General features: G+C 44.9%; 1 protein-coding gene across 6 annotated transcripts in view; it reads left to right on the top strand.

Moving 5' to 3' along the window:
- Window positions 1-15006, top strand: part of tube1 (tubulin, epsilon 1) — a 33985-nt gene that overhangs the window by 6653 nt on the left and 12326 nt on the right. For 5 of the 6 annotated variants that reach the window (XM_038799658.1, XM_038799662.1, XM_038799663.1 and 2 more), the window contains 4 exons: window positions 742-857; window positions 2488-2609; window positions 4445-4632; window positions 6433-6605. In XM_038799658.1, coding sequence (XP_038655586.1) covers window positions 742-857; window positions 2488-2609; window positions 4445-4632; window positions 6433-6605 — 599 coding nt within the window. The remainder of the gene's footprint in view (window positions 1-741; window positions 858-2487; window positions 2610-4444; window positions 4633-6432; window positions 6606-15006) is intronic. The other variant, XM_038799659.1, reaches the window with a different exon arrangement.

Below are 15006 nucleotides of genomic sequence, written 5' to 3' on the forward strand. Positions count from 1 at the left end.
GGGATGTACAGTCGGACGTACACTACAGGTTCGCCGGTAGCCCCTGATGCTAGCTCCGCCCACAAGGAGCCGTGTAAGTAGGCATGACTCCTCCTGATCAGCCATTCTGCCAGCTGCAGTAGGAGGCCACGCATCTGACTAATAAAGCCACAGTTGTACCAATCTGAGTCTTTAGTGCAATTGATAGTGCATCACAATATATCAGCAATTTAACTGTGTAATAAGTGCCTATTAGGCTGTTAGTATTTCTATTTGTAGGATTCGTTTTGTGAAGGGATTTTTCTACAGTTGCGCGTAGGATGAGATGAACGGACACTTGTAGACATTCTGCTGATGATTCTATTTTGAACTAGTAGGAGCTTTGTTTTGCAATTCAAATTTAACCTCTATTTGTCATGATATTTAATATCATCTACATTTTTTCAAATATAAATTTAGAGTACCAAATTCATTTTTTCCAATTAAGGGGCAATTTATAATGACCAATCTACCTAGCCTGCACATCTTCGGATTGTGGGGGCGAAACCCACGCAAACACGGATAGATTGTGCAAACTCCACACGGACAGTGACCCAGAGCCTGGATCGATCCTGGGACCTCGGCGCCACGAGGCAACAGGGCTAACCTACTGCGCCACCATGCTGTCCCTAATATATTCTAAATTTAATCTCATTCAACCAATTCAAATCATGGTTGGATAATGGTGGAAATCAAATTTCCTGTAAGTCTTTTGTCTTCTAGGCAGTACTCATTGATATGGAAGAAGGTGTTGTTAATGAACTACTCCAGGGTCCACTGAGGGATGTTTTTGACAGTAAACAACTTATAACAGACGTATCTGGTTCTGGAAATAATTGGTAAGGCTGGCAAATATAAGGGAAAAAAAACAAGGATGAGTAAAGATTATGAGTAAGGATGTATCAGATACCATCCTTTCCAACCTAACATCAAACTACACTTTGCATGCTCCTAATGTCTTTTGTCTGTACTAATTACATGGTAAATCCTTTGAGTTAGAAATTTTTTAATGAATATTTCTATTAAATTTAGTTTTTACTTATTTAATTCATATATGTTTGTTCTCTTGTTCTGACCTAGCTTAAGTAGTAATAATATTCTTATTAATTTCATGTGCACTATTTAGTATTTTAACGAGGTTCTCCCTGCCAACCTTCTCTCTAGTCTGGACCTTGTCTGATCTTTTCTTTTCTTGTAACTTGTAGTGTTTACACACTGATTCATTTTTGTTGTTTTCCCTCTCACCATAATGCATGTCTGTCCCAGATGAGATTGTATGTCGTAATTCTCAATTTGGTCTGAGCTGCACGAGATGAAGCTCAGCACAACATTCATAAACTTTTCCAACTAGATATATCAAAAAATGTTTGCCTTTTTAAATTACTTCTCACCTTGTCTCAGTGTTGAAAATGACTAAACTAAAAACAGAAAATGCTGGAACCATACAGCAGATCTGCCAGCATCTATGGAGAGGGAATCCGAGTAAATGGTTGGAAATCTTTTCTTCTGATGAAAGATCACCAGCCTGGAATATTGACGGTGTTTTGGTTTGTTTCTACAGTTGCTGCCAGACCTTCTGTGTATTACTGGTATTTTGAGTTTTTATTTTTGATTTCCAATATCTGCAGTATTTTGCATTCACAGAAGGATTGATACTGACTTAACTATTGTTGCTCCGGGGCAGCACGGTGGCGCAGTGGGTTAGCCCTGCAGCCTCACAGCGCCGAGGTCCCAGGTTCAATCCCGGCTCTGGGTCACTGTCCGTGTGGAGTTTGCACATTCTCCCCGTGTTTGCGTGGGTTTCGCCCCCACAACCCAAAGATGTGCAGGGTAGGTGGATTGAACACACTAAATTGCCCCTTAATTGGAAAAAATGTATTGGGTACTCTAAATTTTTTTTTTTTTTAAACTATTGTTGCTCCCTGTCAAAGTCCACAAATGCTAATTTACTTACTTTAAATTTGTATTTGGGCAAAAATATAGGGCTGTATTTTATGATTTTGATATGGTATGTACAATGTGCTAATTGATTTGTTTTCCCTTTGTCAACATTCTCTGTGATCAGGAGGTGTTTCAATAACTTAAACAAACTACTAACAACACTAACAAGTAACAACAAATTTTTTTTGTATTTAATGGTCGAATATTTTATAAGCAAGTAGACTTTGAAAACTTAGACATTTTATTTGCTCTTGGTGACAGAAATAAGTCAAAAGGAAACAGATTTTTAACCTTCTTAAAACACCTGGGAGTCTAAATTATTGATCTGGGAACAATCTGAATTAAATGAATCATCTTGAGTTAAATCACTGATCCAGATTGTCTCTAGAAAAACTATAGTGCCTAGCCACTACCTTCCCTGGAGATAATTCTGTCCATGCAATTTCACGCCCCTCCCGTCTGATCCTGCTGGGGGTAATGTAAATTTCTAGTAGTTCATGTATACTTTCTGATTTCTTTTTTCCACAGGGCGGTTGGGCATAAACAGTATGGTTGTCAATACCGTGACCAAATTCTAGATGTATTCCGAAAAACAGCTGAGCACTGTGATTCTTTGCAGTGTTTTTTTTTAATTCACTCAATGGGTGGAGGTGAGTAATAACTCTTCAGAAAGCCTTCCTCAATGACTGCTATTCCTATTTTTCATTGATTTATAAACTAGAGCTAAATTACTAATTTTAACAATCTGAATTTACTAAAAATATAAATATCAAATGGCTAGAGGGATGTGGGCATCGCTAGCAAGGCCAACATTTCGGGCTGGTTTAGCACAGGGCTAAATAGCTGGCTTTGAAAGCAGGCCAGCAGCACGGTTCAATTCCCATACCAGCCTCCCCGAACAGGTGCCGGAATGTGGCAACTAGGGGCTTTTCACAATAACTTCATTTGAAGCCTACTTGTGACAATAAGTGATTTTCATTTCATTTGTTACCCATCCCTAATTGCCCTTGAAATGAACGGCTTGCTAGGCCAATTCAGAGGACAGTTAAGAGTCAACCACATTATTGTGGGTCTGAAGTCACATTTGGGCAAGACAAGGTAACGACAGCTGACTTCCTTCCTACAGGACATAAGTGAACCAGATGGGTTTTTTATGACAATCGATGATCGTTTCATGGTCACTTTTCTTGAGACCAGCTTTCAATTCCAGATTTTATTTGAATTCCACCAGCTGCCATGGTGGGATTTGAACCTCTGTCCCCAGAGCATGAGCCTGGAGCTCCAGGTTACTAGTCCAATGACATTACCAATATGTCACTGTCTCTTATTTGCTCTGAATATATAATTGAATGACAATTTTTACACTCTGCAACAAATACAAGTATTTGCTGGGACATAAGAGCAAGAGAAGGCTATTCAGCCCTCCAATCTGTTCCACCGTTTGGTTAGATCATGGCTAATCTGTAGATCTAATTTCATTAAATTACCCTTGTTCTGCACACCTTAATACCCTTTCCCATCAAAAAATGTATTTATCTCCATATTGAATATATCAATTAATGCAGAATCCACAGGCATTTGGGGAAGCAAATTCCAGATTTCCACCATCCTTTACATGAAAAATTGCTTGTTTTCACTCTTGAATGGCTTATTTCTAATTTTAACATAGTCCCCTCTTGCTCTAGATGCCACCAGAGAAATTAATTTACCTGTATCTTATCTATTGAACACCTTTTAGAAATTTAAATATCTTGATTGTATCACCCCTCAACCTTCTAAACTCCACGGAATATAAGTCATGTATGCCACCTGTTCTCGTGATTGAACCCTTTACACCTGGTGAATCTTCCTTGTGCCTTTCCTAATTTGCTTTCCTGAGGTTCAGTGTCCAAAATTGAATTCAGTTCTCCAGATGGCCACTCAGCAAGGTTTTGTTTCAACTCTTGAGAAATGATAGCATTGTACTATCCTTTTTTGATTGTGTTTTGTATATTTGCACTAGCTTTGATGATTCGTGTACATGGGCATCCAAATCTATTTGATCCTTCCCAACTCATAATCCCTCACCATGAAGGAAATATTCAGATTTGTCTGTCTTAGCCCCAAAGCGAATGACCTCTTACTTTCCCATGTTAAACTGCATCTGCCATATTTTTTGCAGACTCGCCTTTCTATGACCAGTTGTAATTTATTTCTTCCGTCGACATAACTTGCTTACCTGAAGAATTGGATCCATAATGCTCTTTGTCTTCATCTAAGTCATTAATACATATGATGAAAAGCTGAAGCCCTGGCTCCGATCCAATGAGAAAACCTTCCTTTTCTCTCTCTAACTTCTCTCTCCCAACCTGTCTGCTAACATAAATCAAAGTTAGCTATCTATTTCCTCAATTGAATCTTGGATAATTCGTTTTGAGAATCAGTAACATAAATTTGATTTCTAATTTAACTTGAGATATGAGTTTTAACAGAAATTGATTTTTAGGGACTGGTTCTGGTCTGGGTACCTTTGTGCTGAACCTTTTAGAGGATGAATTTCCAGAAGTCTACAGATTTGTTACTTCCGTCTACCCTTCTGCTGAGGATGATGTGATCACTTCACCTTACAACAGTGTTCTTGCCATGAAAGAGCTGACTGAGCATGCAGATTGTGTTTTACCTATTGAAAACCAGGTAAGCATAAGAATCGTTTGAATATATCTTTCAAGGATTTACAAACAATTTACATTTAAATAGTGGGCGGGATTCCCAACCCCGGCCGGGTTGGAGAATCGCCGGGGGGTGGCATGAATCCCGCCGGCCGCCAATTCTCCGGCGCCGGAGAATTGGCAGGGGCGGGAATTGCGCCGGTCGGCGGCCGCTCACAGCGGCCCCTCTGGCGATTCTGCAGCCTGCGATGGGCCGAAAGTCCCGTAGGTTCTATGCAGGTCCCGCCGGCGCAAATTGGACTAGGGCCCTTACCAGCGGGACCTGGCAGCACGGGCGAGCACATGATTCCTGGGGGGGGGGCGCAGGCCGATCTGGCCCCGGGGGGTGCCCCACGGTGGCCTGGCCTGTGATCGGGGCCCACCGATCCGTGCGTGGGTCTGTTCCGTAGGTGGGCCTGTTCCTTGGGTGGGCCTATGCCGTGGTGGCACTCTTTTCCTATGGAAGCCTATGCGATGGCCGGCGCAAAGGTGACCCCCCCCGCGCATGCGCGGGGATGACATCATCAGCCACTGACACCTACGCATGCGCTGGCCGGCGGAGTCCCTTTGGCCCCGGCTGGCGCGGCGACAAAGGCCTTCCACGCCGGACGGCGGGGCGCAAACCACTCCGGCACCGGCCTAGCCCCTGAAGGTGCGGAGGATTCCGCAGCTTTGGGGCGGCCCAACGCCGGAGTGGTTCACACCACTGCGTCCCGCCGGGGCCCCGCCGGGTACGGGAGAGTCCCGCCCAGTATCTTTTAAGTAGGAAAACAGCAAATGCGAGAAAAATTCAGCAAGTCTGGCAAAATCTGTGGAGAGAGAAACCGAGTTAACAATTCCAGTCCATATGGTTCAGAGTTCAGACTTTTCTGTTTTCATTTCTGATTTTCAGCATCTGTAGTATGTTGGTTTCATAGAAGGGTGACTTTTAACTGTCCTCTCAAGTAGGCTGCTAAGCCACACAATAAGGGATGGGCAAAAAATGACAGTTTTGTCAGTGACTCCTACATTAATTAAACAAGAAGAGGCTATATTTGAGTCTAATACCAAAATTGCTGTTCTGACAGCAATTATATCCTGGCAACTAGAGGACCAATAAAGGCCACATCTACTCACTTCCAATGATGTTACATATTTAGTTTAAAATTGCCAGATTTTGTTATTCCCAGGACTTGAGGAAACCTGGTAACTGAAGGGAGGTGAGAAAGGCCAGACCTGTAGGTAAAAGCAAATTTACTGTGGATGCTGGAATCTGAAACGAAAGAGAAAATGCTGGAAAATCTCAGCAGGTCTGGCAGCATCTGTAGGGAGAGAAAGGAGCTAACGTTTCGAGTCCGATGACTCTTTGTCAAAGCTGTAGGTAAGTGCCTTTACAGGACTTTGTGGGCCAGGAGGAGCAGGGGTGCTTTCTCTGACACACCTCAGCTGGCCTTCACTCAGCTAACCTGCTTCCATTCTTTCAAGTGGCCGATTTCCCCCTTACCACAGCCACCATTATGTTCAAACCAGTCTCCAAATCTCTCCATTCTTGTTCAACACAATCTGACTGACTTCTGGCCAAGAAATAGAGAATATATTTTTTAAATCAGCACTTTCTGTTAAATTCAACAGAGCTTTCGGATAGCCTGCCTTTTTCCCAATTACCATAACGCTACCCCCACTTCCTTATTGCCTCCCCACAAAGATTTAGGCCTGTATCTGTCACACATGTAACTATTTTTTGTATATGGAACTAAATGTTACAATTCAGATTCCTTCAACTTTATCTTTTCTTTCTTAAAACCAGTCATTGATTGACATTGTCAACAAAATCAATCAGATGGCCAATTCTCGTAAATTAGCATCTGAAATAAAACTGCAAAGTACACTGATTTCTGGTCAGAATGAAGTCAAACGGCAGGAAAAACCATTTGATGCTCTGAACAATATTGTAGCCAACTTGCTGCTCAATTTGACCAGGTGAGTGAACATTTATTATTAATCATTATAGTATTCCAGGAAGACACAAGGGCAGCATGGTAGCACAGTGGTTAGCACCGTTGCTTCACACGCCAGGGACCCGGGTTTGATTCCCGGCAATGTTAACGTAAGCCTACTTGTGACACTAAAAAAGATTATTATTCTCCTGAGCTAATTTTGACTGCAATGGGGTGAGGAAGAAATGTTGTAGATTTTGTTTGGCAAAATTGGCCAGGTTTATTTTCTTTTTTTTTCCAACTCTCAAGAGATTACATGGTGAATAGTGTTACAACACCCTGGGCTAGGACACAGTCAATTCCGGACCCGGAGTTGAAACAGAATTGAATTAACCAATAATTCTTTGAAAAATACCCAAAGTCATTGGCGCATAGAACCATAGAATCCCTACAGTGCAGAAAGAGGCCATTCAAGCATCGAGTCTGCGCCAACCCCCTGAAAGAGCACCCTACCTAGGCTTACCCACCACCCAAGCCCCTTAACCCTAGAACTCCACCTAACTACACATTTGGAAACTAAGGGGCAATTTCGCATGGCAATCTACCTAACGTGCACTTCTTTGGATTGTGGGAGGGCGTGAGAGACACAGACTGTCAGTCAACTAGTAATCTACAGCCTCAGGGTACCTCTCTAGGGTCCCAAGTTCAAATGCCACTATGGCAGATGGAGAAATTTGAATTCAATAAAAATCTGGAATTAAAAGTCTAATGTTGACCAGAAAACCATTGCCGATTGTCATAAAAGCCCATCTGGTTCACAGTGTTCTTCTCGAAACCTGCCAACCTTACCCGATCTGGCCTACAGACCCACACAGTGATGTGGTTGTCTCTTAATTGCCCCCTTCTGAAATGGCCTGGCAAGCCACTCCACTTAAGGAGGGCAACAAATGCTGACCCAGAGAGCGACGCCTAAATCCCAAGAACAAATTAAAAAATGGCAGAAATAATGGAATCAACTGGAAGGAACCTTGCAATAGCTACGTGTATCCTGATGCATAAGGCATTCTTACCATAAAACGGGCTGCCTCCATCAGTGCTCTTTTCCAGTCTGACACTTTTTTCATGTGTTGGGGCGTCTGAATAAAAAAAACCAAAATTGAGATTTACAAAAGAGGCAAATGGTCAATGTAAGGGCACTAATACAACTGACAAGTATAAAAAGTAGGGAGAGGAAATTAAAATGGAGATAGGTGGACTAAGGATGTATATGGTGACTGAAATGCAAGATAAAGGGAAATAAGGGCTTTTCTAAATAAAGATAATAATCAAACAAGTAAGGAACCACATGCAGCTGAAGAGACCGCCTTGTACTTGAGAGTGGGGATGAAATGGGTGTCATGAATATTTGACAACATACTTGGCAACCCATGGGGAATGTAGGAAAGTCAATGCTGGATACTAGGGGCAGATTTTCGCTACTGAAGTGAACAGCAGATTCAGGAAATTTACCAACTTTTTTACCAAATACCAAATTTACCAGACCCTCCCCCCCCCCCCCCCCCTCCCCCACTCAGTTCAAAGGAACTGTTGGACCCAGCTTTCACTCTGGGGGAGCAGGGCTTGGATTAAGTAGGGCGCACCTACCCAGAAGCAGGTCCTTGGGGGCCACAGGGACAGGATAGTGCCTATACAGGCTTGTTAGAAGGCCAGATTTGGTTCTCTGACTTCATCATGTTTTATTTAAAAGCATTAGGCCGCTAGGCCTCATAACCTCACATGTCCTCAGCCATCTACCCTCTTCCCATGCCCCCTCAAATCACATGGCCCGTCCATGATTCCATTTATGGATGCCATTAATGCCATTGAACCCAGGAAGTGTTCACAGCAGTCCATTTATTAGAAATATTAAGGCACATTATGGTAAAGGCTATATATATAGCCATAACAATGGAAGGATCTAGGATCTGTTTGTGATTTCACAAGGCCAGCATTTGTTGCACATCCCTATTTGTTCTTCAGAAGGTGGTGGCGAGCTGCTGCCTTTAACCATTATAGTCCATATGGTGTTGTTAGGGAGGGAGTTCCCGGTTTTGACAATGAAGGAACAGTAATATAGTTCCAAGTCAGAATGGTGTTTGGCTTGTATGGGCATCTGCAGGTGGTGATGTTTCTATGCATCTGCTGCCCTTGTTCCCATAGGTGGTGGAGGTTGCATGTTTGGAAGGTGCTGCTGAAAGAAACTTGGGGAATTGGGAACTTGGTTTGTGTGCTGCCACTATGTTGGTGGTGGAGAGCGTGAATTTTTAAGGTGGTGAATGGTTATCGAAGTGGGCAGCTTTATCTTGGATGGTATCGAGCTTCTTTAAGATGCATATAATTGAAGAGTATTTCACATTTGTGACTTAGGCCTTGTAGATGGTGGCCAGATTTTGGGGAGTCAAGAAGGTGAGTTCATAGAGTCGTAGATGTTTACAGCATGAAAACAGACCCTTTGGCCCAGCTTATCCATGTCACTCAGTTTCTATCACTAAGTTAGTCCCACTTACCTGCATTTGGCCCATAACCCTCTGTACTCTCCCAGAGTTCCTAATCTGTGATTTGCTCTTGTAGTCGCAATATGGCTGGTCCAATAGTTTCTGATCAATTGTAGGGGCATGTGCAAGGGGTGTTCAGCAAGTATTATGTTCAGTTTTGGTCTCCTTACCTGAGAAAGGACGTACTGGCGCTGGAGGGTGTGTAGAGGAGATTCAATAGGTTAATCCCAGACCTGAAGGGGTTGGATTACGAGGAGAGGTTGAGTAGACTGGGATTGCACTCGTTGGAATTTAGAAGGATGAGGGGGGATCTTATAGAAACATAAAATTATGATGGGAATAGATAGGATAGATACGGGCAGGTTGTTTCCACTGGCGGGTGAAAGCAGAACTAGGGGCCGTAGCCTCAAAATAAGGGGAAGTAGATTTAGGACTGAGTTTAGGAGGAACTTCTTCACCCAAGGGTTGTGAATCTATGGAATTCCTTGCCCAGTGAAGCAGTTGAAGTTCCTTCATTAAATGTTTTTAAGATAAAGATAGATAGTTTTTTGAAGAATAAAGGGATTAAGGGTTATGGTGTTCGGGTTGGAAAGTGGAGCTGAGTCCACAAAAGATCAGCCATGATCTCATTGAATGGCGGAGCAAGCTCGAAGGGCTAGATGGCCTACTCCTGCTCCTAGTTCTTATGTTCTTATGGTGGTGTTTTTATGCATCTGCTGCCCTTATTCTTCTAGGTGGTGGAGGTTGCAGGTTTGGAAGGTACTGCTGTTGAAGTTTGGAGATTCAGCCATAGCAATGCCATTCAAGGTCAAGGAGAGATAGTTACATTCTCTCTTTTAGAAGATGCTTGTTGCTGGCTCTTGTGTGGTACTGATGACACTTTCTGATCCCAAATTAAGGAGAGGACAAACTGGTAAATTGCATGATATTTTGCATATGACCTCCGAGTAGGCAGACATGTAGAATAAAGTTCATTGCAGAGGAATGTGAAGTATTTTGGGGAAAGGAACAATGAACGGAAGGGTACTATAAATGGTAAAACTCTTATGGCAGAGGAGCAGCGAGATCGGACAGTGCAGTTACATTGTCTATAAACTAGGAGGTGGAGGTAGAAAAGTCAGCAAAAGGGTAAATGGGATTCTGGGTTTTATACATAGTGGCATTGACTATAAAAGCAAACATAGGATAGCAAATTAGAGTTGATGTAGAAATTCAGCCGTGATTTGATTGAATGGTGGAGCAGGTTGGGTGGCCCTTTCCTGCTCCTATTATCTTCCAAGTCAATTACATTATTCATATCTATGTAAGTGGTGTTGACCTTTGCTCAAGATTAGTTATGCTGCAGTTGAAGAATTGTGTATTCTGAGAATCCTGCTTTAAGAAGGATATTAAAACTTGGAAAGGATCAAAATGATTCACGAGCATATTACTAGAAATAAAAGGTTTTAGTTATGAAGAAAGATTTGCAAAATTGAGGTTTTCGTTACCGGAACCAAAAGGAGAGATTTAAAAGAAGTTCCTCCATTCTTCAACATTGTGAATGATTTTGAACAGGTAATTAGTTGCTTTCAGTGGTTGAATTGATAGCAAATAGACTAGACTCTGGAATATCCTTATATCATTGACTGCCTTACTAATAAATAACTTCTGAGGTGGAAACTTAATAATTTAAATTTGAATTGGGTATTTGAAATGGAAGAATAATGAAAGATTCAAGGATAAGGCTCAAGTAGACTCCGAGTAATCACATTCAATTGAATCTATCTTAGAGTAGCCGTGTTCTATTGAGCAGTTGATGAAAATAGGACCTGGAGGCAGTAAACACCACGTAGAAGAGTGAGAGAGGAGCAAAGGGCCATTAGCAGCGAGAAAGCAACAGTGGGGCCATTCATAACGAGAGAGGTGCAAAACATCCATTAACAGCAAGAGGCCAGTGCCAAACTCGTAAGCTCATGAAGCCATCACTGCATTTTATGAAACCCAGGGAGAGAGGTCATGTAGGAAGGAGAAAGGAGGACAGTAGGAATATGCATGTCCTAGGTCCATACAGCGAGCCAGGTTTCCAGTCGGTCTTGGATCTCCTTACCACTGGACCAAGGCCTTGCTTCATCAAGCACATGTGGTAGCTGGAGGGCATCGACCACTCCACGTCGCACAGGCATTTTCCACCCCTTAAAATAAAGTTCAGGACCCTGATGAAGAATCCCAACAGCAACAGACAGCAATGACAAAATGCTATCGTTGTCCAGGAGCTCCGATGTTTTGACATTGACGTTGCCACTTTAAGCGAGACCTGACCAGGTCAAGAAACAAGGTGGCAATTACATTTTCTGGAAAGATAAATCGCAGATGATCGCCATCTCCGAAGGGTTGGTTTCACCCTTATAAACAAAGCAGCTAGCCATCTCCGAGACTCTCCTTATGGAATAACAAATGCTTCATGATCCTTCAGCTCACTCAAGCCCAGAACCAGTGCCCTATAGTCCTCAGCACATACATCCCCACACTAGAAGCTCCTTCTGCACTGATAACTCGCTAACAAGTCTGGTTGTCCACCGTAGAAACTTTGTGTTACTGGTCATTGGGTTCTGTGGGTCCTTGCGTGTCTGATGAGTCGTATCTTCGATCGCACACTTGGCAGGTATCCCAGGGAGATGGGCTTGGTCCTTGGACTATAGATTGCTGGTATTCGTATATTCCGGGTTCTGAAATTTAGTTTAACTTTGATCTTCTGACTGCAAGTAGGTGAGCCTGCTGGATGTGATTTTCCAGCCAGGTTGAAGATGGAACAGACTATTTTTAGGGTATCTTTTCCAGCCCTTTCCCCATGCAGGTGAGCAGAGTGAATCCTGAAACGGGCTGCTCAGTCATGAAGGAAGCTGCTGAAATGCTCGCTTATTCCTACTCCCAAGAGCGAGAGGACTGAATCTTGTCCCCGTCACCTCTTGCCAATCAACGTAGGACTTGTCTGTTGGGCAGTGTTTTGGTTTCTTCTAGGTAGATGCCTGGTGCGGGACATCTTCTAACATGGATATGTCATTGCACATCAGACACATGGGGCGGGATTCTCTGACCCCCCCTGCCGCACCGGCACCAGAGATTCAGCAGGGGCGGGAATCGCGCTGGTCGGCAGCCGCTCGCAGGCCCCCCCCCCCCCCCCCCCCCCCCCCCACAACCGGCGATTCTCTGGCCCGCGATGGGCCGAAGTCCCACTGGTTCTTTGCCAGTCCTGCCGGCGTAGATTAGACTAGGTCCCTTACCGGCGGGACCTGGTGGAGTGGGAGGGCTCCGGGGTCCTTTGGGGGGGGGGGGGGGGGGGGGGGGGGGGAGAGATCTGCCCCGGGGTGTGTCCCCGTGGTGGCCTGGCCCGCGATCGGGGCCCACCGATCCGCAGGTGGGCCTGTGCCATGGGGGCACTCTTTTCCTACGCGTCGGCTGTGTCAGCCTCCGCGATGGCCGTGCGTAGGTAAACCCCCCTGTGCATGCGCGGGGATGATGTCAGCAGCCGCTGACGTTCCCGCGCATGCGCGGACCCACGCCGGCCGGCGGAGTCCCTTCGGCCCCGGCTGGCGTGGCGCCAAAGGCCTTCTACGCCGGCCGGCAGGGCCCAAACCACTCCAGCGCCGGCCTAGCCCCTGAAGGTGCGGAGGATTCACGCCACTCCGTCCCGCCGGGTCCCCCCGCCCTGCCAGGTACGGGAGAATCCCGCCTATGGTTCTTGACAGAGGGTTGTTCCAGTGACAAGGGAACCTCGACGACTGGGGATCTCCCTACTTATTGCTGCAGCCTTCATCTGCCATCGCAGCTGTTGATACCATACGAGTATCTTTTGTCTGATCCGCTGTTGAGGACTTGTTTTGGATTGCGCTTTACTTCTTCCCCTCCGACCTTGCCATCATGGATGACCGTGCCAGGAGTTTTCAGACTCTCCAACGGCATTGCTCTTGGGATCAACAAAACATTCAAGTCTCTCCACCACATCAAGGTGGCAATCAAAGGAAATTACTGGAAGCTACAGACTAGTCCAAAGAGGAACTTTACTCCAGCCTCATACAACCTGTGGGATGGGTCCCAACAGGGAACTGATCTCCAAGCACTGCCAACTGCTTAACTACGTCATCGTCCGCAAGGACAGGAGCCGACAGTTGCTGGACAGACCACCATCTAATGCAATCTGTGATCAACATCAATGCAGCCGCAAAGCAGCTACAGCATAAGAAACAGGAAAATTAACGCTAAGGCATTCAAAGACGCTGGTAAGACAGCCCTATTCAGCCAGCGGTCACTGCAAGCCTGACAACTCCCGCTGGCCCAGAGACGCAGATTGTCCACAGTGTTTGGTCTGCCCTCAAGTCTTCCATAATTAGCACCTGCAAAGAGACGCTTGGTCACTCGATCAGGAAACACCAAGAACAGCCAGGAGATCCAGGAGCTGATGAACCACAAGAACGAGGTTTTCTGAACCTGAAACAACAACCCAACACAAGAGCAACAAGGCAGCCCTGAATGGCTGAAGACTGATGTTCGGCAAAATACTCACAACCTAAATAACACATGATGAGTGCAGAAAGCATAGGAAACCCAGCAATTAGCCGACAACCATGACGCACAGTCAAGACCACCTATGGCTTAAGCACCAAGGCCCCACCCCGCTGCTGGCCAAGAACAGAAGAGCTCATCAAGAACAGAGAGACAGTGATCACTCGCTGGAAGGAGAACGGATCTCCTTAACAGAATCTCTGTCTTCAATGCAAGTGTTCTCTACTCCATCCCACACATGCTACCCGCTAACATCTCGGTAGAAAAGGCCATCGACAGCTGAAGAACAGCATGACATCAGGAGCAAATTGAATCCCTACCAAAGCCCTAAAACATGACAAGAGACGCACTACTGGTACGAATACATGACCTAATTTCCCGTATTATGGCATACATGTCAGGAGATCTCTGAGACAGCACAATTGCAACCATCTTTGAGAATGGTGGCAAGTCTGACTGCAGTAACTGCAGAGGAATTTCCTTGCTGTTGGTCACGGGGAAGGTCGTTGCAAGAGTCCTCCTTAATTGCCTTCTCTCTGTGGCTCCCAGAATCGCAATGCAGATTCTACCTACTAAAGGGCACAATGGACATGATCTTCACTGTGCAGCAACTACAGGAGAAATGCAGGGAAGAGCACCAATCTTTGTACATGGCCTTCTTTGACCTCACTGTCAACTACAAGGGATAATAAAACATCCCGCTCTGTTTCAGCTTTCCCCCAAAGGTTTGTCACCATCCCCCACCTGCTCCACGATGTCATGCAAGCTCTGACCTTGATCAACCAATCCACCGTTTCACTTTGGAATGTGGTCAAGCTAGGCATAACCATTGCACCAATGCTCTTCTCGATCGTCCATGCTGCATCTCATCCTCAGCCAGCACCCCGCTGGAATGGAGCTAAACCACAGAACAAACTGGAATCTGGTCAACCTCCACCGCCTGTAAGTCAAATCTAAGATTGTCCATGCTGCAATTGAACTATGTAGACGATGCTTGTGCCTTTGCACACTCCGAGGCAGAGTTGCAAACCAACGTCAACACGTTCAGCCAGATGTACGTGAGCATGGACCTTACACTAAATATCAATAAGACAAATGTCCTCTACCAACCTGCCCCTCCTCACAGCACCCACCCCCTTATCAAAATCCACAACAAGGCCTTGAACAAAGTGATGATGTGGAAAGAGGAAGGAGCAGTGCTCCGAAAGCTCGTGTTTGAAACAAACCTGTTGGATTTTAACCTGGTGTTGTAAGACTTCTTGCCTTGAACAAAGTGGACCACTTTGAGAGCCTATTGTCAACAAGGGCAGACATCAATGTCAAGGTTCAACACTGACTTCAGTGTGCCAATGCAGCCTTCAGTTGCTTGAG

The sequence above is a fragment of the Scyliorhinus canicula genome, chromosome 6 (genome assembly GCF_902713615.1).
Source record: "Scyliorhinus canicula chromosome 6, sScyCan1.1, whole genome shotgun sequence".
Classification (NCBI taxonomy): domain Eukaryota; kingdom Metazoa; phylum Chordata; class Chondrichthyes; order Carcharhiniformes; family Scyliorhinidae; genus Scyliorhinus; species Scyliorhinus canicula.